The following is a 24,848-nucleotide window of genomic DNA, read 5'->3' as shown; positions in this document are numbered from 1 at the left end:
TAATTATTTAACAAATCTTTATTAAGCACCTGCTGTATGCAGAGCACAGTGCTCAGTGCTGAGATACAAAGATTAGAAAAGCCCTATTCCTGCCCGTGGGGAGCTTCCAGTCTAGAAAAGATTTAACGCATCTTCACAAAGGCAGGAGAAAATTCAGTAAGAATCAAAGTAGTCTCACTGTGGGTTTAAAAATAGCAAGAGGAAAGTGCAGGTTTGGGGAGGCATCTTGGCCAGAAAAGTGGAGGGAAATTCAGGTTTCAGTGGTGGCCTCCAGGGATGGGCGTCTCCCCAGAGCATCTAGAGGGGACCCCCAGGGCAGAGGAAGGAGACCTTGCCACAGGCTTAAGGAGTCTGCCCCGCCTCTGCCCCAGCAGATGGACAGGAAGACTCTGGCCACTTGGTCCCCTTGAGGCTAAGGCACAGGGGGCCCCGCCCCCAGGAGGCTAGCACCCTGGAACAAAGTTCCGTTTGCTCCGTGCTTGTTACAGCTGGAGATGAGGCAGACAAGAATGGGGGATTACACTCGTTTTCTTTGGGCAGAACCAGGAATAATGGCTCTAAGCAGCCAACGAGGGAGATGGAGGCTCTGGTCAAATACACTGCCCTAAGAATCAGTACTGTTGTTCATCAAACACTTATTAAATGCCCGCTGTGTACAAAGGCACTGCACTTGGTGCTGTGACACAGGCAACTGGGAAGCACTGAAGGGGAGGACCATCCTGGGGGTCTCTCATGTCCCTTTGAATCCTGGGCCCTGATTAATTCTGCCCTGGCTGGGCCCCACGGTGGGCTGGGAAGGGTGGAAGAGGAGCTCTCAGGGGACTGCTCAGCGCACAGGAGTGGGGGCTCCTCTGGTCTCCAAGGAGAGCAGACTCTGGACGTGGGCAGAACGTCGCCAGCACACCCCATTCTGGAGAGCTTTGTGTTACAGGTGCCCGGGAGCCGAGGACCTGGGGGGAGTCGACCTGTGGTTTTATCTGAGCAGAGAGCTCAGCGGGTGTGGAAACTCACTCCCCAGATGCAGATGGCAGCTCCTGAGTGATCTGGTTTCAGAGCACTGCCCAAGGCACTGAGAAATGATCCCCTGGCCCCAGGTTCCCAGCCGGTCCGTGCCAGAGACGGCACCTGACCCGCCCCCTGACCCGCCCCATGTCATCCCAACCTCAAGGCTGTGGCCTTCTGCCTCCAACGGATTTCATCTGACCCTCAAAAAAGACCAGCCCACTAGAGTCACTGATGCAGGCGGCTCTCAGACTGATTTGTCCAGCCCTGACCTCTGCTGCCCATCTCGGACTGTGTGTCTCATACACATCCTCATCTCCCATCTCCTTAACTTTCCCCTAGACCCACGTTCCCCTCACTGTGGTGGGCACCACATGGCATCCTCCCAGTCTGCCTGGCTCAAAACCTAAGCCGTCCACCTCCCTCGCTCCGCCAGGCCTGCCTGCGGCCAGGGCCTCGCACTTCTCCCTCGGGACGTTCCTCCAGGATGGCGTCCGTACCTGCCCCTCTCCCCTCAGTCTGTCTATCACTCAGCTTTCACATGACTGAGCATGATCCCGAGCCTCCTCCCCAATCCAGTCAACTCCAGGGACTCCTTCTCACGCCCAGGAGCAAAGAGCAGACTCCTGCAGAGTTCTGAAGGCTCTCCATCCAAGAGCCTCCATCTCCCAAATCTGGGCTCTCCTCAGCACCTCGAACTCTCTCCCTCGTCACCCCACCTCCTGGGTCCTCCCCCTGCTGCCTCCCATCTCAGCTGAAGCACCGCCCTGTACAGGAAAGCTCCCCTGTTCTTCCTTAATGCCGACGCTCCCCTCCGCGGGTGGCCTCCGATTGATACCGTCCAGCTTGCTTGGCCAGAGCTGTTTGCCCATTGGCTTCCCCGCTAGACCGGAAGCTCATCGAGGGCAGGGACCGTCATTTGCCTTTCTCTGTATCCCCAGCACTTAGCACAGCGCCAGCACACAGTAGGGGTGTGAGAAATGCTAGCTGACTGACTGACTGAATAACTGGATTAAAGCCTTGGGTTTCAGTCAAGAACGATAGAAACAAAAAAGACTCTTCTGATTGGCTGAAGAAAAGAAGTTAGATTGGGGCCCCGGAATATTGTGCCAGAAGATTCAGTCACGGTGCCCAAGACTGAGACAGGGCAGAGGGCTAGCCAGGAGAGAGCTTGGCTGCAGTGCGAGGGTCCCCCTGGGGAGGCTCGCAGGGCACTGATCCCCCAGGGAGTCCTCCCAGCGACACCCGAGGTACCGTTTGCCCTTTCAGCGCCCCAGATTCTGTGTCCACTAGGGTCACAAAGTACGTTTCTTAAATACTATCGAGAATCCCAGCTCGACTTCGGACTCAAAGGAACCTCGTGGGCTCCAAGACCCCCGCCTGGCCTCCTGTCCATGGGCCACAGGGCTGCGGATACTCTCGTGGCCTGGGGAGGGGGTCCCGCTAGAAGAGGCCAGGCAGCAGGCGCTTGGGCACAGCCGCGGTGTAGCGCTCCCAATCACGGCCGTACTTGTGAGCACAGCGGTCCTCGTCACGCAGGCAGCGGTGGGTGAGCAGGACAGACATGTAGATGATGTAGAAGTAGGGGAGCAGGTGGGAGAAGCCGCAGGCCAGGCAGTAGGCCAGGCTGCCCAGGAGGTCCCCCGTGTAGTTGAAGTGGCGGGCCAGGCCCCAGAAGCCCGACACCAGCAGCTTGCTGTGGTGCTTCCGCCCATCGGCCGACGTGTAGGAGCACTCGATGAACTTGGGCTTCTGGCCCCAGATCTGGCAGTTGCCGTTGGTTTTGCGGAAGAGGTCCTTCTGGTGGTTGGCCTCCCGGAAGATGTAGTAGCCGCCCAAGCCCAGCAGCAGGACGCCCAGCGCGTGCGGTGTGGAGAGCTGCACGGGATGATAGACCAGGTACAAGCCCTGTTGGGGGGGAAGCAAGGGGTCTGGTCTCAGTTTCCTCCACTGGTGAGCTGGTGGCCCTGGGGGAGCGTCGTACAGCCTGAGCTCCCCCCAGGACCCCACGAAGGCATTGCCGAGGTCTAAGCTGGGAAGCCAAAGGCCTGAATGCGAATTCTGGTCCTGCTATTTCCTACCTGGCAGTGCTGCACCCGAGGCTCTGGATTTGGAGTGAGGAGGAATCTGGGTTCAAATCCCACCTGGGACCTTTACTAGCTCGGTGACCCTGGGCAGTAACATCCCTGAGTCTCAGAAGATCCCCCGTTTGTAAGACGGGTCACAGTGAGGCTCAGGTGAGACAGAACACACGCGATGAGTCCTGCAAAATTACACTCCCCAGAAATGCCAGTCCCTCTTAGGACTTGTCCAGCCTCGGGAGAGTCCCCTAAATTCTCTGAGCCTCAACATTCTCGTCTATAAAACGGGCACTACAGCAGACTACCTTGGGCCAAGCCAATCTGTGCCCAAGCAGCAGGATGATCGGTAACCTCTGCCCTTGGTCACCTCTTTCTCGTTGCATATGCTCGGTGCAGCAGGAGCCATTAGATTTTAATCAGTCAGTCAGCCTTCATTAAGCACCTACTATGTGCTGGGCACTGTCGGTGGTCTCTCTCTGTGTCCCCGGTGCTTAGTGCAGTGCCCGGCACATAGTAGGTGCTTAATGAAGGTTGACTGACTGACTGATAGTTTTTTCCTTCAGAAGGACCCTGGCTTCAGGGTGTACCCATCTAACATCAGGACATAAGAAATCCACCCTGGGAGGCTGCCCCCTGTCGGTGATGGGGGCTCTGCTCCCTCCACACCTTGGGAGGTTCATGGGGACTTAGCCCAGAATGATTCCTGGTGGTGTCTCCCACCAAACATGGGTCACTCCTCCCACTACCAAGGTTTGAATATCTGTCCTTCACATGCTCACCTGGAGGGTGTAGAGGTAGGGAAGCCAGACGCAGTCACCCCAGCCCAGGTACCAGCCAAAGTGGTCATGGCAGATGTCGATGGTCTTCAGGTACCAGGTTTCGTTCCAGAAAAAGTCTACCACGTAAAGAGCCTGAAAGACAGGAAGGGCGAGTTCGCTGGTCCAGCGCCTGCTGAGGACACAGGGCCCTGTGCCAATCGCTGGGGTGGGCACAAAACAGAGAGAAGACCCCCAGGAGCGAGGCCACACTACCATTGTATACAACCAGCACATCCTGGGGAGCCTAATGACCCGAGAGGCATCGGAGGGCAGTGGAAAGAGCCCAGGGGAAGCAGTCTATTTGTCACGTCCTTTCATTACGTGACAAATACGGGGATGTTCTGCATGATCATCTATGTATAACCCATATCGGACTGTTTGCTGCCTCAGGGAGTGGGGAGGGAGGGAGGGATAGAGATTGGAACAGAAAAACAGAAATAAAAATGTGTAACCTGAAAAAAGTGGGGGAGGGGTGTGCTGGGAAGGGTACAGGGGGGTAGGGGTGTATGTATCTGCGCACACACCCATAAATACTATAGAGATCAGGTATTTAGGTCAGATTTCTACAGTAATTATATCTGTCAAATATATTATTCATAAAAATTGATATGTATATGCTATTTATAAAAGTTATTTACCTGTATATAAAAAAGAAAACTGCGTTTTTATAAAAAAGGATTTAAATACTAAGTTATATGTACTAGAATATATCTAAGTATAGCTAAATGTAATATTGTAGAAAATATACGTTTTGTCATATGTGTGTATGTGTATATTAAATCTATGTTTGATATATGTGTAAAATTTAATTATATATCACAAATTTAAAAACACAAAAGAACCCAGGGTCACAAAGTCAGGGCATCATGGGCAGATTCAAACCCAGGTCTTCAGAATACGGTGGGTGCCCAGGCATGCTCTGTCACTGTCTCAGCACCAGGTAAGCACCCCATGGCCTGGCTGCTCCCCACTCCACTCACTGCTCTAACCAAAGTTGAAACAAGAGGCAAGGCCTGAGCCTCTAGGGTAACACCCAAAACAACTTCCCTGGCACTGCCCCCCTCCTGCCCAGCCAAACCACTAGAAAAGTAGATCTAAAAGATCATGAATTCATACTCATGGCCCAATTCAGTTCAGTTGACAAGGATTCCTTAAGTGCCCACTAATCAATCAATCAATCAGTCAATAAACTGAGTGCCAGGCAACTGTGCTGGGGCTGCAAAGACAAGATGAGGAACAGGTCCTGCCCTCAGAGGGCTTAAATTTGATTGGGGAGGGGAGATGACTGATGCCTGTTTAAGCTGAGGGAAAATCAATGCCAAGGAGAAAGAAGGCAATTTCAGGGGGTGATGAGCCGAGCATCTGAGCTAAGCCTTGAGGAGGCGAAGGGTCCCAAGAGGCAGTGGCCAGGGCAGAGGCATGCCAGGCAGAGGGGCCACCCAGCCCAAAGATGCCCAAGTGGTCTCTTTCACCCATCAGTCAAGTATGGCTTCAGGGCCTGGTGAAAGGTGGGAAAGCTTGGGGCAGCTACTTCCTGCAGGGGGTGGATGAGTCAGGGAGGGCAAAGGGTCCCTTGTGCACTGAAGGCGATGCCAGTGGGCACACGTCTGAGGTCAATCCGAGGAGCTGACTTCCTAGTCTGGTTCCACTCAGCAACGTGGGTGCAGGAGTGCAGGGGGGGAGGGGGTGACCACAAGGGGCTTCACAGCGAGACCCCCCCCTCCTGTCTGCTGACACCAGGGTCTGGAAATCTCGTCTTCCTTCTTCAGGTACCACTGACCTCGGAAGAAGCCTTTTCTCACTCCTCATCCTGTTGGGCGTCTCTGCGGGCACCGGTTAGGGATACGGGAGAAGAGACTCTAGGGGGCTGCAGACATGTGTAAGAACCCATTGAGCGGGGTTACTCCCACGGTGACCTGCAAACGACTGAGTTCCTGGACGGGCCGGGGTCCCTAACAGAGACCGCTCCACCAGGGGCTGCAGCAGAGGACCGCCGGCCGGCCCCCAGAGTGTGTACACACTCACCTGCAGGGTATTGACCAGGACCATGGCGTTGGTCACAGAGCCGAAGAGCTGCTGCTGCTTGGCCGCAAACGACAGGTTGATGAGCGTCCAGGCGACAATGCCCGGTCGGCCATTGAAGAAGAGTTTAAAGTCAAACCACTTCCCTATCCTGGGGTTGAACTCCACACCCATCATGTAGTTGTAGAAGAAGTTGCCTGTGAACTTGCTGAAAGGAGCAGAGAGAACAGGAGGTGACCAGGGGCTGCCTGCGTCTTGGCCCAGCAGCTGTGACCTAAGAGCAGGTACCATGTCTCTGCCCGCGAGTTCTGGCCTGAGGCAGCCACAGCCCTTGACCCAGAGTCAGGAAACTGAGCTAAAAAGACCCTCAGACACCGACCAGCTGGGTGACCCTGGGCATGTCCCCTCACAAGCCTCTGCCTCAACAGGGCTGCCATCATGGGTTCAGGGAACCTTAAAAGCACTCCAAGTCTGAACTACTCCTGCTTCTGTTTGATAGCCCAGCCTGCTCCTTCCCCAAGCTCCCTCCCTCCTCATCCATTTCTGGCCTCCAGGCCTTTGCTGATGCCTCCCCACACCCTGACTCCGCCTTTTGAAACCATGGGGGTCTTTCAAATCTCAGCTTCTGCGACCTTCGGTACCAGGCCTTTCCTGATTCCCCCAGTGGTCAGGGTCCTTTCTCTTCCCCAATACACTTAGATAAACAGATTGCAAACACGCCTGTATTAAATATATTTTACCAAACATGGACATGCATAAAAGCACACACATATATGCACATATACATACATATATTCATAGATGTGTGTAGACACACATTTATTTGCTAACATGTGCCCTCCTTGAGGGCAGGGGCCGTCTCACTGATGTCTTTGTCCCCCACAGTGCCAACTTGGTGCTCAGCTCTGCACAATAGGTTTGGCCTCTGAGCTGGTGAAAACTCAGAATTCCAATAAACAAACCAACCAATAAGTGTATCCTGATCTGCTGGCTCCGGCCAGTCCCAGCCCAGCCAACCCAGGAAGTGTTTTTGAGCAGGACACAGTGCCCTCCAGGGGCAGGTCTGTTTGTCCTTGTATCACCAATGTCCCGCAGGCAGCAGGCAGTAAGTGCTTACTAAATGCTCCTGGACTGACTAGGTTGAATTATTAGGCACCTTCTACATGAAAGGGCTTGTACTGGGGCCAAAAGGCAGAACACAGAGAGCTGCCTTGTGAGATTCAAACACTCAGCTCCGTCCCTGCCTCTGTGCACAGGAGGTGTGTGTGTTCATGGGGAGGCGTGCTCTGTGTGTGTGTGTGGGGGGGGGGGGGGGAGGACAAGGGCTGAGATGGGAAGCCTGGCCAGGCCTCGCTATCTCATGCTATCAAATAAGCACTTGTTACAACATCCTGGAGCTGCTGCCATGTGGGAAGATTCCTAGCCTAGCGGGCACCCTCTACTCCAAGGTAAACACATTAAGTCTGGACCACAGCCAAGAGACCTGCTTTATTCAGGTCTCGTTTCCCCTCAGCTGGTGCCAAGCAGGGGCGTCCGCACGGCTCCGGGTGCTGCCTGCAGAGAAATAGGGCTCCCTGGCCTGCCGAAGACTCGGCCTGGAGGTTCAAACCAGCAGCCGTGGAAAAGGGGCTCCAAAGGGGTCACGTGAGGGGTGACTGGGATGGGGTTGCCGGCCGGGGGGGGGGGGGGGCGGGGCGGGTTGGAGGCTCCTCAAGTAGAGGCCATGCAGCTGCTTGTTGGGGGTGTTCTGGAGGGGACACTCGTTCAGCGAAAGGCTGGACCAGATGCCTCTGGGGTCTCTTACAAACCTGACATGCAACACCCTCCCCCCCTCAGTTGTAGGGCCTGGGCTGAGGCCCCCGCGACGAGAAAGTTTAAAAAACAGAGAGTGCAGCATGGCTTCGGTTCTGGCCGAAAATCAGGAATCTTCCGGTAAAAATGTTTTTTGGGAGAAACAAATGACAAGAAACCTAAGAAACTAGGGCGCTAGTGGTGGTGGGAATGGCCCAGAAAGCCACCCCCTCGCCCCAGCCCCAGCTCTGCCAGAGGATGCTCTGCAGGGCTCACAGCAGGTGCCTAACAAATGTGAGGTGATCCATTGGGGTCCAGGCGGATCTCTGGGTTTAGAACCAGCTGGCCCAGCCTGAGGCTCCAAGACGGCCCTGCCTCCACCTTCTAGATTTTAGGGTTTACTGAAGTAGGCGGAAAGGGATCACTGAGGCCCGCTGTCTCGTTTTCTGATGTCCAGTGCCTCACAGAGAGGAAGCAGGAGAAGCAGACCCTTACAGTCCTGCTGCTTTGCGTCAGCAGCCACACCCTTACTGTCTACACCTCTGGGCTGCTTGGGGACATGGCCATGGCTGAGGTGGGCAAAGAGGCTCAGAGGGATGCCTGGGAGACCTCCCCGGAGCAGAAACCAACTTTTAAAGATTTTAAACTTTTTACATTTTAACTTTTAACTCATCATCATAAAGTAACAGGGTGAAGGCTAAACAGACGCTTAGTCAGAAACTAAACAAGAACATGGGGCTTTCTGGGATTTTAGCTGAGTCTCCTCTTCCTTCTCCCCTCCCCCTTCCTTCTCCTCCTCCCCTGCCCTCCCCCTCCTTCTTCTTCTCCCCTCCCCCTTCCTTCTTCTCCCCTCCCCCCCTTCTTTTTCTCCCCTCCCTTCTTCCTTCTTCTCCCCTCCTCCCTTCTTTCTCCTTCTCCCCTCCCCCCTCCTTCTTCTCCCCTCCCCTCCCCCCTTCTTTCTCCCCCCTCCCCCTTCCTTCTCCTTCTCCCCTGCCCTCCCCCTTCTCCTTCTCCCCTCCTCTCCCCCCTCCTTCTTCTTCTCCCCTCCCCCTTCCTTCTCCCCTCCCCCTTCCTTCTCCTTCTCCCCTCCCCCCCTCCCCCTGAGGGGGTTCAGGCTGGTTTTCTCACCAGGCTGTGGAACGTACCAGTCTTTGGCATTGGTGGGGAACAAGTAGCCTTTGATGAGGGCGAATGTGGACACGGTGTAGCCGAGAATATTGGCACACCAAAGCAGTGGAATCCAGTTGTCAAAGATGATGGTGGGGGAGAACCATTGGAGGAGATGGGCATTGGCGAACCACAGAATGTGGGTGATGATCCAGGCCTGAAGACCATTGATCTCGTACTTGTTGACAGTCCCTGCAGGGAGATGGAAGCTGGCCTGGGTGGGTGGACCCCCTGGGAAGGTGTGCAGCCCGGGAGAGGAGCAGCACGCGGGCCTTGGGCAATGGCTCTCTGGGGCGAGCTTTCTGCGGCTCCTTCCCCAGGGAGAGCACGGTGGGCCGGGAGCCAGGAGCCCCGGGTCCCAGACCAGGATCTGCCGCTGATGTGTGGCCCAGGCCCCCTGCCCTGTCCATCTTCTCAGGCTCTGCTGAGACCCAAATGCCAATGGGCTCCCTAGGAGCCAGCATGCCCTGGATGCCCAGTATACTGTCACAGATAGGTGCGGAGCAAAGCAGTGTGCTCTTTGAGGGGCTTCATGCGGGGTGGGGGGTGGGGGCTCATGCTCTCTGGGGGGCCAGGGGCCTGGCTATCTTCTGGCCAAGGGCACAGTAGTTACCTGCAGGGGTTACAGCCCCCTCTTGAATGCCTCCCACGTAGCCAGGCAGGAATTTGTGGCAAAAATCGGGAATCATCATGTACAACACCACCTAAAACAAGACATTTGGGAAGAAACTTAGTGGTAGCTGAGAGGGCGAGGGTCTGCAAGCAGGGGGAGGGGAGCATCCGGAGCTATGTCTGGCTCAGGGCCGCCTCATTGTTGGCTTAACCTTTCCTCCTCCCCCCCCCCCCAAAGGGATCCCGAGGCAGAGCCATCTAGAGAGAATCAGGAAACCTGAGGCTCTTGTCAGCCCAGAGGCATCAGGAGACCCCATCCCCAGTAAGAGCTGCTTATGCAGGGGCTAGGAAGGCCGACCTGAAAAGCCACCCAGGCGAGGTAGATCTGAGCGGCTTTGGGCGTCACGCCCGGCGTCTGGGCCCAGATGTCCCAGAGGCTGGACTTCCCAGTCACCATCTCCACCACGGGCGCCGTGAGGGAACAGCGGTACTGGTCGCAGGACATAATGAAGTAATACACGATGAGCGGGGCAAACATCAGCAAGAAGACAACGCTTGCCAAGGAGAACCAGTCCACCTCCCTGTGAGGGAAGACAACAGGGTCAGTGGGGCACAGCTGCCCTCCGAGGAGGCTCCTCCATCCAGCCCTCTAGGAAAGGTGGACAGACAGACCCCCGGTCTCCTGCCTCATTAGGCAGAGAATCCATGGCTGGAGGCCAGGGAGAGCTGGTCCCCAGGCTGCTTTCTGTCTCTAACCCTGTCCTGTGCCGGAAGCAAAGCCCTCTGGACCCTCGAGGTATTTTCTTAGGACTCTGGACATCCAACAATGCTTAGGACTGGGTGTGTATAGGACCAGGCCCCTATAGCTGAGCCAGCCTTAGACTGGGCACTCCCTGAGGGCAGGGATTGTTCACCTCTTTTATGTAGCCACAATGAGGCATCCTGCCGGCTCACAGTAGGTGCTAAATAAACGAGGCGTCTCTGTGTGTGTGTGTGTGTGTGTGTGCGCGCGCGCTTGTTCTTTGCATGTTAAAGATGAAATAAGGAACAAAACCTGTTCTTCCCTCCCAGGGTTATTCTAATAATTGTAAAGTGTTTTATTTAGCCCATGATCGGGCACATAGTAGGGGCTATGAAAGTCTAGCTATCATTATTGTGGTTGTGATGACAGCTGGTGACTCTTGGCAGAATCACAACCCAGCCAAGCCTCAGGTGCTTAAAAAATACTTCCCTCCCCTTAGGAAAGCTGAGCCTAATGAATAATCATCAGGACGGAAGCAATAGCCAGCACTGACAAGGAGCCTTAAGGTTGGCAACATGCTTTACACATAGAGTCTCATCTGACTCTCACAACTACCCAGGGAGGTAGATGCTGTGACTGTCCTCATTTTACAAATGAGGACACTGAGGCAAACAGTGGTGAAGTGACTTGCCCAGGGTCGATCCAGCTAGGAAGTGCCTGAAGGCAGATTTGAACTCAGGTCTTCCTGATTAGAGGCCTCTAGTACCTTCTAAAGAGGGCGTCTGAATCCGGGCCTTCCCAGATCTAAGCTGATCAATCACAGCAATTTTCTGTTATCAATTATGTGCATATAGAGCGTCCACCTCCCTCCTTGCTCCTGGGGACATCGGGGGCAGCCGATGCCTTCTTGGACATGCCTCAGTTATCCCCTAGCTGGGGTGTGACCCCTCCCAGCATCAAGCACTCCTCTCCTGCATCCCAATAGAAGGAAGGTCCTTCAAGACACAAACTAGCTGTTTTTTTTCCTATCCCTACACACAGTAGGCACTTAATTGATGAAGTCACTTCTACAAATACTGATCAAGTCCTTGCTATGGGGAAAGCACTCAATAAGACCCTGGCATACAAAGATGCAATGAAAAATGGACCTGTGCACAGATAAAACAGCTATATAAAGTGCAGGGGGAGGGGGTACCCAGAGTCAGGTCATCAGGAGAGGTGTCTGCAAGAGGCAGCATCTGAAGTGACCCCTGAAAGGAATTGGGGGTGGCAAGAGACAGAGGTCAGGAGAAGCATTCCAGGTGGGGGACACTTCCTGTGCAAAGGCACAGGGAGTTGGTAGTTCATGTAGAAGACCATCAATGGGACCTTGGGCATGTCTCAGTTTCCTTCTCTGTAATATTGGACAGGGTGATCTTAAGGTTCTAAGTTCTGGATCTCCATATTTAGGGAAGGAGATGTTCAGCCTGAGGCTAAGATGTGAAGAGTCCTGCCCACTCCTCCCCTGGAGTTGACAATCTAAGTGGGGGAGAGATTTCCTTTCTGTGTATTCTGTGGGATTATCCCAAAACAATCTTCCAGAGCAGCAATCACAATGGTAAGTAAACCACTTTACAAACTGCCCACACTCTCTTTAAGCAGGTTTGCCAATCAGGAGTTTTCTTTTTCCCAAGTATGAACCTCTCCAGTGGATGCTCCGGTAAGAAGTTTGACACCTGTTCTTTAATGCTCCATCTCTGTAACAGCTGGTCCCGGTTTTTAATTGGGGGAAATGTGAAAACGATTATCGTCTGTTTTCCTTGAATACGAATGTAAGTATGATCTTGAAATGACTATAGAATTGATCTAATATTGAAAACAATTCCAAGCTTCTGGAGCATCCTTCAGACTGAGTACAGACACTCCGGTGTTAGCCCTTAGCTTTCTGGATGGACTTCCAAATTAGGACATTTATATAGGGTCAAGTCAACATCTAATAACTGTGGATGCTTTTTGAAAAAGAATGGGGGGGGCAGCTAGGTGGCGCAATGGATAAAGCACCGGCCCTGGATTCAAGAGGACCTGAGTTCAAATCCGACCTCAGACACGACACTTACTGGTGGCTGAAGACTTATAAACGCACAGAATGCCTTTGGTTATCCACTTAGTTGTCACTATTTCTGATCAATCCCCAGGAATCACCAATATGTGACACATGCTTCTAACTCTCATCCCACCTGCCCCAGCCCTCCTTCAACACTCTGGGTCACTCCTAAGCTGAAGATGAAGTAAAACAGGAATTATATGAAAAATGTGGAATCAGCAGATAATGCTTGGTGCTCAATGGCTTAGACATCATGGTGGGCACACGGGACAGTTTGGGATAAAGAAATGAAAATGGCCACAAGCAAGCCTCAAGAGCATAAGCCCTGCAAGACAGCAGAGGCCCTGCACACTGAGGGCACCAAACATCATCTCCAAAAGGAGACTGATGCAGTGCTAAGACTGGACACAGTGGGGAGCCATTCTCCACATGCTAGTGGTTGGAGATTTATTAACTATGGACAGCAAGCACTCAGTCAATGGACTTCCTAGAGTGAAGGTAAAAAGTCATTCCCAAGTGGCAGACCACATCCACTGCCCCTACATGGTTGGTAAACTGGTTAGTTATGCTGAACTGATTCTTTCCCCTTGGTGTGCTGTAAAGGCTGGGGAGGGCAGCGCAGTGTTGGGGCCTGAGAGCCAAAGACAGGAAGACTTACTGCTGCGGACACTGTTAAGTCACTTAACCTTTCGTGTCTTTGGCAGCTAAGACTGTGTTGCAGACAAGCTGCCAACTGGAATCTGCAGGGGGAGTTTGCTCATCTAGGAATTCCCTATATCAGTGAAGTTATAGTCTGGTCCCCATTTCTAGATTTAGTCTAGGGAGGGGAGGAGGAGGGATATACCTGGAAAAGAGGATTTAAACAGTAAAAGGGACCAGAATAACTAAGAAGTAAGAGATTGACATTAAATTACGATAAAGACCAAGAGCAGAAGGCACGGCCTGCAATTGGGATGGTGCAAAAGCAACATATTTAATTCAGCTGCTATGGCACAGAGAGAGAAAGAGATACAGACTGACAGACAGAGACAGGACAATGACTCCACTTACCATCATTGCTTATTCAAATTTGTAGAGTGTAAAGAGTCACTATTATAAATGGGCTAAAAGGCGGCAGGAACTTGTGAGCCAGAGAGAAGCATTTGGAGTTGGGCCCTGGGCTCTCCTTGAAGCTGATGTTTACTCTCTGTGATCAAGTCCCTTCAATTCCCTAGGCCCCAGTTCCCTCTTCTGCAGAATAAGGGCTCTGGTCTAAGGGACCTGAGGCTCCCTGGCCCCCCTGGATCTCTGGCCCGATGACAAAGTGCATGCACACAGGCCCACCCAGAGACACACATACACACGAGACAGAGAGAGACAGACAGACAGACAGACTTTTAGGAATTCTGAGGTTAGAAAAAGGCCAAGATATGACTCCTCATGGAAGACGGTTGCCTGCCATGCTGGCAAATAAAGCAATCCTCCCCCACCCAGTTTGCCTACATCTCTTTCCCTGAGGATGGCTGTGGACTCTCTTCCCAACCTCTGATTCTTTCCAGCTTTAAATCTAGCATCCCAGCATCTCCTCTGTGTCTTTAGAATGGGTCAGCCTGGCGGACAACATGCAGCCTCTCAGGGTTAATGAATGAGCAGGGAGCTGATCGTCAACGGGGCCTCACACTTATGCTTGCGGCGCTGGGAGAGATTCAGAGGGCAGCAGGCAGAGGAAGTGGCTCCTCTGCTCTGGCCACTCTTGCTAGGCCCTGTGGTTCTCACTGATGCTCTTCTCTTCTCAAGGTAGAGTAGGAAGGGCTTGGGGACCGAATCCCATCTCTGAAGAAATGACCATGGGCCGGCCCTTACTCTTCTCCTCCATAAAGATGGAGAATTCCTCTCATATTTACTGGTGATGGAGAGGCCCAAATGAAAAGAGACAATGTATGTGAAATGTCCCACAAGCTGCAGAGGTGCGGGCATTGCTAACCACAGTGGGAGGAACTTTACAAAAGGCAGACGGCCAGAACAAAATCTTCCTCCATCAGCCACCCAGTCCCAAGCCTTGGGGCTCTCACCCCCAAAGCTCCAGGCTAGGGGGCCTGGAAGAGAATCTTACCAGGCTCGGCCCCATTCTCCTTGGGCTGTGTTATTTCCATTTGGAATCTTCTTGGGGTCCCTCTGCTTGAGGGAGCCGGCTGGGGCACGCACCGCCATTGGACCCTAAAGAGAAGAGATGCCTGTGACTACTTGAGTGCAGTGATGATAAAACCCACTCCCAGCAAGGCAAACAGTCAGTAAACAAGTATTATGTACTTACCACGTTCCATAATTAGTCAACTAGTCTGATACTAGTTGATCAAGGGTGAGTCATGTGGCTGAGCCTCAGTTTACTTATTTGCAAAAGAAAAAGAAAAAGAAATCCTATGTATAGCACTTACCTAGCTAAAGGCAGCTAGGTGGTACAGTGGGTAGAGCACTGGGCCTGGAATCAAGAAGATCTGAGTTCAAATCCAGCCTCAGATACTTTCTAGCTGTGTGACCACAGGCAAGTCACTCAACCTGTTTGCCTCAGTTTCCTCAACTGTAAAATGGGGGTAAACCCACTTTTCAGGTTTGCTGTAAGGATTAAATGAGGCAATATTTGTAAAGTGCTTAGCACAGCACCTGGAGCATGGTAGGTGATTGCTAAATCTGACAGCTCATTGAGGCATGGACGGATCTTGGGCATGGGCAAAGTGATGGACTCTGTGTTCATTGTTTCTAGGACTGGCCACAGGGAGGGGGGGAACATGCATATTGCGGGCACTGTTCCCCAGAGATCACCTACCATGTAGTCACAGAGAAGGAGGACAAAACTTTTAGGACTAACAGATATCCCAGAGAGAGGCCAGAAGTCAAGGGTTCTGCAAACCCCAAAAGGCTCTGTAAACACCACTTTTGGAAACACTTTGTAAAAGTAAGGGATAATTGTTACTTCCCACAATAAACTTTATTCTCCTTGACACCATGCAAAATACTAAAATTAGGAGGAAAATGAAAACTATGCACCTTTCTGAAATTCATAAGAAACCCTGGTCTGCCAAAAACAACTCATCAGAAGCATGATCTGCCGGTCAAAGGGTTCCAACAGTCTGTGTAAAAGTGAATTCATTCCATGATTCCTTTGTAGATTTCAATCAACAGTCACTGAACAAATTTCAAACATTACCAAATTATGGGGTGTTTTAGCGGTCAGTCAATTAAAGCAGAGGAATAAACACCAAGGGCTTCTTTCACGTGCCCACTAAAAACCCGCCTTCTACAGGAAGTCCCTCCTGCCTTCCATGGGTGCTTATCTCCCTTTATCCCACTGACATCTTGTTCCTACACAGTTATTTGCTCTGCGCTCCTCAAAGCAGACGAGCTACCATTCTCTATCCAGCACCCCTCACAGCTACCACAGATTTAGAAGAGGAGGAACCTTAGGGGCCAATGGTCCAGCCTCATTTTACTGATGAGGAAACTGAGACCAAGAGAGGTTTGGTGACTTGCCCAGGGTCACACAGCTGGCAGACTTCTGAGGCAGAATTTAAATCCAAGTCTCCCCCACACCAAAGCCCAAGAAACAAGCCCAAGGTGAGCTACTTGTTTTGCAAATGCCGGAGTGTCAGAAGTATCAAAAATGCAAATGTAGATAAATGGTCAAAGGATATGAATAGGCAGTTTTCAGATGAAAAAATTAAGGCCATCTATAGTCATATTGTTCTCAATAAAAATTGAAAACTCTGAGGTGCCACTTCACCCCTGTCATATTGGCTAATATGACCAAAAAAGAAAATCATAAATGTCGGAGAAGATAGATGTAGGAGAGTTGGAACACTAATGCATTGTTTTTCTTTTAATCAAATGCTTACATTATATATTTGTTTGTTTGTTTTGCAGGGCAATGAGGGTTAAGTGACTTGTCCAGGGTCAAACAGCTAGTAAGTGTCAAGTGTCTGAGGCTGGATTTGAACTCAGGTCCTCTTGAATCCAGGTCTGGTGCTCTATCCACTGCGCCAGCTAGCTGCCCCCTTACATTATATATTATAAAGGACAACAGTCGATAAATTCACTAATGATGTAAAGAGATTATCTTCTCCCACACTGACATGTGAACATACACACATACATTCTCCAAACATAAACAGTTTAAATTCACAAATACCTCTTTTGCTTCAAGACTAAAATTCGATTAAAAATCACACAATGGGAATTTAGTTATTTGATGCAACCTCTACTCTAGTATTTTCTTTTTTTAAATTATGAAAGTACTTTATTATTTTCCAGTTACATGTAGAGATAGTTTTCAACATTTGTTTTTATAAGATTTCCTGTTTCAAATGTTTTTCCCTCTCTCCCCTCGCTTCCCCCTCCCCAAGACAGCGAGTAATCATAGGTTATATATGTACAATAATATTAAACATATTTTTTCATTAGTCATGTTATAAGAGAAGAATCAGAGCAAAAAGGAAAAACCTCAAAACGAAAACAACAGCACCAAAACCAAAAGAAAGACTATGGTTCAATCAGCATCCAAATTCCACATTTTTTTTTTTTCTGAATTTGGAGTCTTTTCCAACATGAATCTTTTGGAACTATCTTGGACCATTGAGAAGAATCAAGTCTATCACAGTTGATCAACACATAATGTTGATGATACTGTGTATACTGTTTTCCTGGTTCTGCTCATCTCACTCATCATCAGTTCATGCAAGTCCTTCCAGGTTTCTCTGAAATCCTCCTGTTCATCATTTCTTACAGCACAATAGAATTCCATTACATTCATATACCACAACTTGTTCAGCCATTCCCCAATTGATTGGCAGCCCCTCAATTTCCAATTCCTTGCCACCACAAAAAGAGCAGCTATAAATATTTTTGTACATGTGGGTCCTTTTCCCATTTTTATGATGTCTTTGGGGAAAAGACCCAATAGTGGTATTGCTGGGTCAAAGGGTATGCACAGCTTTTTCGCCCTTTGGGCATAATTCCAAATTGTTCTCCAGAATGGTTGAATCAGTTCACAGCTCCACCAACAATGCATTAGTGTTCCAACTTTTCCACAGCTTCTCCAACATTTATTATTTTCCATTTTTGTCATATTAGCCAATCTGATAGGTGTCAGGTGGTATCTCTGAGTTGTTTTAATTTGCATTTCTCTAATCAATAGTGATTTAGAGCATTTTTTCATATGGCAATAGATAGCTTTGATTTCTTCATCAGAAAACTGCCTGTTCATATCCTTTGACCATTTCTCAATTAGGGAATGACTTGGATTCTTATAAATTTGATTTAGTTCCCTATATATTTTAGAAATGAGGCTTTTATCAGAAGTACTGGCTATGAAAATTGTTTCCCAGCTTTCTGCCTCCCTTCTAATTTTCGATGCATTGCTTCTGTTTGTACAAAAACGTTTTTAATTTAATGTAATCAAAGTCATCCATCTTGCATTTCATAATATTCTCTAACTCTTGTTTGGTCATAAACTGTTCTCCTTTCCAAAGATCTGAAAGGTAAACTCTTCGTTCCTTTCCTAATTTACCTATGGTATCACCTTTTATGTCTCTACTATAGTATTTTCCCAACAAAACCTAAATATTTATATGACAAAACCCAGGTTATAGTCAGTGGACATGCTTAATACACAATTGAACATTACACCAAAAAAGGGCACCAAATACAAAATTCCTCTTAATTTTGGTGGCTCTCAATTTCGTGGCACATTACAAAAAGGAAGAAAGAAAGAAAATTTGTAAAGATAGGTTTTAAATATCAGAAAGAAATGGTGAAAATTAATTTAATAAGACTATTGAGTTTTCATGTAGGGCTGAAGCACTTAAAACAGACACCAATCGTCAAAATGGACACCTAAATATTTACAAGTATCGGGCTTTAATTACAAGGGAAGTAGAATATTCCATTCATGCTCTCGAAACCACACAGGGTTTGGTTTGTCAATATAAATAATTTTCTGTAAATACTGTAACACTAAAAACTCAGAAACATACCTGGATATGCGGCAGGAAGGAGAAATAACATGGAAACAAAGTGCAACTTCCTCTTAGATGGTGCTACTTACTCCTTTAACAACACATCCTGCACTCTAGCAGAGCAGAGCTCGAGTTCTGGGTGGCTCAACAGGAGTTGCAAATTATGCTCTAGGAACCATCCCTCCCCCACAAAAAAGCCTCAAAAAACAACTACTGGGGTAAAGTTCCACTAATGCATTGTTGGTAGAGTTGTAAACTGATCCAATCATTCTGGAGGAAAATCTGGAACTATGCCCCAAGGGCTATGGGGCTGTGCATACCCTTTGACTAGCAATACCACTACTAGGTCTGTATCTCAAAGAGATCATGAAAAAGGGAAGGGGAGCCACATGTACAAAAATATTTATAGCAGCTCTTTCTGTGGTGACAAAGAACTGGAAATTGAGGGAATGGCCCATCAACTGGGGAATGGTTGAACAAGTTGTAGTATATGAATGTAATGGAATACTATTGTGCTGTAAGAAATGATGAGTGAGCAGATTTCAGAAAAACCTGGAAAGACTTAAATGTATTGATGCTGAGTGAAGTGAGCAGAACCAAGAGAACACTGTACACAGTGACAGCAACATTCTGTGATGATCAGCTAAGATAGGCTTAGCTCTTCTCATCAATGATCCCAGGCAATTCCAAAGGATTCAAGATGGAAAACGTTCTCCACATCTGGAGAAAGAACTATGGAGTCTGAATGCAAATTGAAGCATACTATTTTCACTTCTTTTTGATTTTTCTTTCTTGTGTTTTTTTCACTTTTGTTCTGATTCTTCTTTGACAACACGACTAATGTGGAAATAGGTTTAACACGATTGTAATGTATAATCTACATGAGATTGCTTGTTGTTTTGGGGAGGAGGGAGAAAAATTTGGTACTCAAAATCTTATTAAAAATGAACACTGGGGCAGCTGGGGCGTAGTGGATAAAGCACCGGCCCTGGAGTCAGGAGGACCTGAGTTCAAAACCGGCCTCAGACACTTGACACTTACTAGCTGTGTGATCCTGGGCAAGTCACTTAACCCTCATTGCCCAGCAAAAAAAAAAAAAAAAAAATGAACATTGAGGGGCAGCTAGGTGGCACAGTGGAAAGAGCTCCAGCTCTGAAGTCAAGAGGACCTGAGTTCAAATGTGGCCTCAGACACTTAACACTTACTAGCTGTGTGACCCTAGGCAAGTCACTTAACCCCAACTGCCTCACCCCCCCCAAAAAAAAATGAACATTGAAAACTATCTTTACATATAATTGGAAAAAAAAAACTAGGGGCAGCTAGGTGGCGCAGTGGATAGAGTACTGGCCCTGGATTCAGGAGGACCTGAGTTCAAATCCAGCCTCAGACACTTGACACTTACTAGCTGTGTGACCCTGGGCAAGTCACTTAACCCCAACTGCCTCACCAAAAAAATAAAAAAAACAAAACCAAAAAAACCCTAAAATATTATTGGGGGAGGGGGGCGGAAGGAAGAAAAAAAGGCAAAAGCAATGTAATTAAGTCCATTAAGACCAGAGATTGGTGGGGAAATTTAGATCACTTGCTCCTAGCAGGGTGACCTTCATTTACTTGTCCAAGACTGTCAGCTCTTTGAGGAGTTCTAAAAGGAAAGCCGGCTTTGGGGATTGTGTCAGCCAACTTACATTTATTAAGGCCTGCTGTGTGCCTGGCTCTGGGCTATGTGGGGAACACAGAGAAAGGAGAGTCCCTGCCGCGGAGGAGCTCACAGATCAACAGGGGCAAAGTGCAGAGAACTATGTCAGAACAAGATATAAATGGGAGAAAGATCAGAGGGAAGGCAGGGAGGGCTCCCTGGGGAGGGGGCTTAGGGGGCATCCCTCAGACAGTCCAGTCAATCAGGGCTCTTTCAGGACACACAAGTACCTTTGTAACAGGGGCCTCCTTGGAGACAACTCTCCCCACTTTATGAGGGGGGACTAGGTCCCACAAGGGGTGGGGTATCATCCTCGCTGGCTGGGAAAGATGCTGGGGGGCGCAGCTTGGAGGCCCTCTGCAGCTCACCAGCAGCCCTTTCCTCCATGTTCAGCACCAGCTGGCCCCAGAGCCAACAGACAATTAATTGAGAAGAACAAGGATGCCAGAGAAACCTGGCACTGAGGGTGGTGCAATGGAGTCAGCAGTTAGAACAGAGATCACCTGCTTTTTTATCACCCAATCATCTTTCTCTGCCTGAATCCTGCATGTACCGGCAATGTTCTCCATGCCACAGTTGAGCTGCCCCATCTTCAAAGGCGGCGGGCATGAGAAGGGATGGGGGAGGCATCGAGTCTTGATATGCAAGGACACTTCCTTCCCCACTGAGACTGCAAGGCTGGGCCAGGGGCGTGCCCCTCCTGAGTTTGGAGGGGGGCGGGCTGTGGAGTCAGCAGGTGTCTTTGCAGGCCCACACCCTTTGCCATTCACCAGTCTAGGACTGCAGCAAAGAAGCTGGTCCAACCTGCCTCTTTGGACAGGAAAAATCAGTCTAAATAAATCAAGTCAAAAAAAAACCATCCTAAACGAATAAAACATGAATGGAGATCTTTAAAAAACCCCAACTTCAGAAACAAAAAATCCACACTAGCTTGGTCCAGGTAGAGCTGTCCCCAACTCTCCAAGAACAAACACATGCTCTCAAACACAATGCAAACACCCTTCCAAGCTCTATTTAGGAGATCACCATGTCCCTAAATCATTCATGATTATTAACCAGATTGTTGATTATTGAATCTCCTTTGCCTCTCTCTGTACTGGCTTCCTTCTAGACTCTAGACTCCGCTCCAATCCCACCTGGACCCAAAGGCCTTTCCCAGGTCCCTAGATCCCCAGAGACCGCCCCCCCCAACTACTCTGTACCTGTACCCAACTAACTGTTGACCTTTCCCCTCTCTCTCCTCAGACCGTGAACTCCCAGACATCAAGGTCTGTCTTCTGCATTTTTTTGTATGCCCACAACTGAGCACAGTGCCTTGGTGCTTACTAAATGCTTACTGACTGAGTAAAATAAAGACAACCAGGAAAAAGATACTCCCTACGGGCCTAACAAGGTAAACGAAAAACAGCCAGGGTGATTACTGGAGAAATAACAAAGTCTCCTCCCTCCTTCCTTCTCACAGAAGTGAGGGGCTACGAGTGTGGACTCATGAAAGACGTGTCGGGTGGTCTGTGTGTTGGCTCCTTTCACCTGCTTGCCTTTCCTTCTCTCTTCCTCGAGTTTTTTGGGTTTTTCTTTGTCAAGGAAATGGGCGCTGCTCCAGGCAGGCTGGGGAGGTAGGGGGCTGGAACCACGTCTGGAAAGGAGGGTGGCGCCATGATGAACCAAAACACCCTAAAACTGTGACTCCTGTCATCGCAGTCGTCACGGTGATGAGAACAATTTAAAACTGGAAGCAGGAGGAAAAGCCCCCAGTGTTGTCGCCTGGGGGAGCCGTTTCTGTGGGAGCAGGGCCTGCTCCTATTCCTCTTTGACCCCTTCTAGGGGGCTGTGAGTTAGGATCCGACCTTTCGGTGAAAACCAGGACATGTTCCGGCACTCCCCAAGGCGGGGGCGCTGGGTCTGAAGGCCGGCCGGTCACTTCTTAGGCCAGACCCTTCCCCTCTCTGGGCCTCTCTCCTCAGTCCAAAAGGGAGGAGCCCCATGGGGTGTTCCCGAGGCTCCTTCAAACTCTAACATGTCCTCCCCACCTCCCCCCAAGCTTTGGCGACCATCACTTCGGGGCTCATTTCAGCTTAGAGAAAGCTAGTAAGGAGTGAGACAGTCTGCTCCCAGAAGCAGTTCCTTATAATTAAAAGAACCCTCCCCCGCCAGCTGGGCCAAGATCCACTTCAGTCTCATTGGCTTAGAGAGGGCTTTGGGGGCACGGCCCCCTTGGGCAGTGGGTGAAGCCTCCAGACCCTTTCTGAACACCAGAATTACAAAGGAAGCCCATTTCACTGAGCCGTACCTAATTTGATGTGGTCAGATTTTGCAAGACCTCTGCCCTAAAAACAGGAGAAAGAGTTTCCTTGAGCTGGATTCTTATCAAGAAAGCCCGTGCTCGTCCCAGACTACCTTGGCCGCCGCCCTTCGGAACCGCTTGATAGGAAGAGTGAGAACAAAGCATTTACAGAGAACTTTTAAGGTGGCAAAGCGCTTTGCAAATATCTCCTAGAAGCCAGGAAGAAGAGTGGGAACAGGAGGAGGGGGGGGGGACATTTACATAGCACCTAGTAAGCTATCTTATCCGTAACTGGAACCGCCCAGCCGTCATGCGATTAAGTGGCAGGCTGGATTTGAACTCGGTCCTTTCTGACCGAGCATGCACCACCAGCAGCTGCCTCGCCACTAATGAAGCCACCACTTCCTACTGCTAAGGGAGCCAGCATGAGTTCAATCGTGCCTTTGCTTGTGGCCATTGGGAACCTATACAATTCACTCGAGCTTCCCAGTTTATAACAGGGGCTCCTCCCGCTACAGATCCGGGAACTTGTGATCCTAATGAATTGCACCCTTGGGGTCGGGTCATCAAAACCAGAAGGCTAAGTCCTGTCCCTGGGAGGAGGAGGCAGGAGCCCAAGCCGGACCCTCCCTGACCACCCACCACGACGGAGCTAGGTCTGAGAGAGCTGAAAGTTTGAATGCCACTTGACCTGACCTCCTGGAATTCACCCCCCGGAAACTTAAAAAGAAAAAAAAATGCTTTCGCCGCCAGAGCTCTCTCATTGGTTATTCTGCTGCAAACCACAGTAGGATAATCCAGAGTTTATGTAACACAAATACCCCAAAGTATGGCTAACTCCTTTCAAAAAACCATTTTTGGGGAGGTTACCCCCCCCCTGTTTTTTGGTGATTACATAATATTTGTCTTTGCCCACTAACAACAGCCCAAACCGTGCGGCCAACACTTCGCCTCGGCCGGCTGGGGGCTAACAATGACTGGGACCGAAGGCCGGTCTACACGTCTTCAATTTCAGCGGAAGGAGGGGGAGAAAGCGAGCTGGGCCATTGGAGCCTGCTCCCGGCACCTAGTCACGCCTATGGAGGAAGATGAATTCTCGGGGGTAACCGAGGAAAACAAAACGTACTCTCGATCCTGTAAGTCACTTCAGGGGCCGGTTTGTCTCGAGGGCTGTCTTTTCGATTCGTTACGTATAATTCCAATCAACTGTTTAATGAGCTGTGTGTGGTTGGCGTTACAAGATGGTGGTTGAGATTAAGAACAGGATGAAACTGCCTGATTTCCAACTACGACAATCCGGGCTTTCTCTAGCCATCCCACCAGGCTGAGTTACGTCCTGAACATAACGAGCGCTGGGCTGGCGCCTCGTTTTTATATTCCAGGTTTAAAATGTAAAATAGATGCAAGCCCCCTCGACAGTGAAATAATAGAGCTGCCCCGTCATTTCTAAAAGTCTTACGGCGCTTCCCCGAGCTCCCACTAAACCAATCCTCATGCCTTCTCCGCAGGCTCCCTGGGCACCACCACACTGTGACCTTCGTAACTAATTCCCCGGGAGGGGGGGGGCGGTAAGAGATGGAGCAGACACTTGGATTCATGACACCCACGACTCAGAAAGTCTACACTGGCGACAAGCATTGGCGTGCATCTCAGCCTGTACTTAAGGGGCGCTGGGCTAAGCCCTGGGGATGCAAAACCAAGGGCACCTGCAATCTAACGCACCTGGACACCCCACACCGAGCCCAGCTATGTGAAGAGAAGATGCTGCTTGTCTAGAGCGTCCCAGCTGAGCCTCCCCAACTACTCTGCTCACTTGCTTGGAATCTTCAAAGTCCCTGGACCATTTCCCGCTAGGTTTCTTACCTCCTGCACACTTCCGCAGCTCAGCACACCCAGAGATGCTTACAAGGGTGGATGGGCTGGAAGCCCAAGTTGGTGAATCCGCTTAGGGACCTCCCCCGACCCGATACGTGCCACGGAGGCGACCAATGGGCTGCCGATGATGCCCCTGTCAGAGTGTTCTGCACACCTGGATTGGTGCAGAGGCCTCAAACCATCCCGAGCCCACTGGGGAGGAGCCAGCCTGGCCACTCAGCAGCAGGAACAGGGGCGGGACCCTGCTTCAAAGGAGGCATTTCCCTCCCCCTCGATGATCGTCAGAGAGGGCGGGGCTTGAAGGAGCTCCAGCTCCCGCAGTCCTGGCGGGTGAGCGGATCATCTGCTCTATAAACTTCAGTGGCTCCCGCTCCCCTCTCCGAACAAGTATAAAGTGCATTGTTTGCATTTGAAGTGTTTCCTATCTTTCCTAGCTCCGTACACTTTACTGTCCCCTACTTCCTCTAGGATCCAGCCGTGCTGGCCTATTTTCTCGGCCTGCCCCCACCCCCAGAATGTTTTCCCTCCTCTTTCCCCTCCCCCCTTCCATCCATGTAGTATGGATCCTTAGTATGGCTATGTCTATACATATTGCCTCCTACCCCTCCCCCCCCGCCCCTTAGAATGTAAGCATTGAGGTGCAGAGATTTATTTTATTTTAATTGTATTCTCAGTGTCTGAATGATCA

The 24,848-nt window shown here is 50.1% G+C and overlaps 1 protein-coding gene across 2 annotated transcripts; it reads right to left on the bottom strand.

Annotated features, from left to right (window-relative positions):
* Positions 1–24,249, bottom strand: DHCR7 (7-dehydrocholesterol reductase). Of its 2 annotated transcripts, none has more exons than XM_043970763.1 (8): positions 24,149–24,249; positions 14,411–14,514; positions 9,852–10,074; positions 9,495–9,585; positions 8,860–9,073; positions 5,927–6,131; positions 3,863–3,994; positions 1–2,910 (listed from the first exon to the last, which is right to left on the bottom strand). In XM_043970763.1, the coding sequence occupies exons 2-8, from the start codon at positions 14,506–14,508 to the stop codon at positions 2,446–2,448; spliced, it is 1,428 nt and encodes a 475-aa protein (XP_043826698.1). In that variant the 5' UTR covers positions 14,509–14,514; positions 24,149–24,249; the 3' UTR covers positions 1–2,445. The 2 variants fall into 2 exon arrangements, with proteins under 2 accessions (XP_043826698.1, XP_043826699.1); XM_043970764.1 differs by lacking the exon at positions 24,149–24,249 and adding an exon at positions 14,612–14,667.
* Positions 24,250–24,848: the final 599 nt, after the last annotated feature.

Source organism: Dromiciops gliroides, chromosome 6, assembly GCF_019393635.1.
Source record: "Dromiciops gliroides isolate mDroGli1 chromosome 6, mDroGli1.pri, whole genome shotgun sequence".
NCBI classification, from domain to species: Eukaryota; Metazoa; Chordata; class Mammalia; order Microbiotheria; family Microbiotheriidae; genus Dromiciops; species Dromiciops gliroides.
Note: the sequence above shows the minus strand (reverse complement) of the source record. Positions and strands in the feature narration are given on the sequence as shown.

Bases quoted from the DNA above. Each gene is read 5' to 3' on its own strand.
- DHCR7 (XM_043970763.1), bottom strand. From the start codon at position 14,508: ATGGCGGTGCGTGCCCCAGCCGGCTCCCTCAAGCAGAGGGACCCCAAG. The intron at 9,586-9,851 runs GTCGGCCTTCCT...GTCTTGTTTTAG, and splicing joins TCGCCTGGGTGGCTTTTCAG to GTGGTGTTGTACATGATGAT. The intron at 2,911-3,862 runs GTGAGCATGTGA...CCCCCCCAACAG, and splicing joins CCTACCTCTACACCCTCCAG to GGCTTGTACCTGGTCTATCA.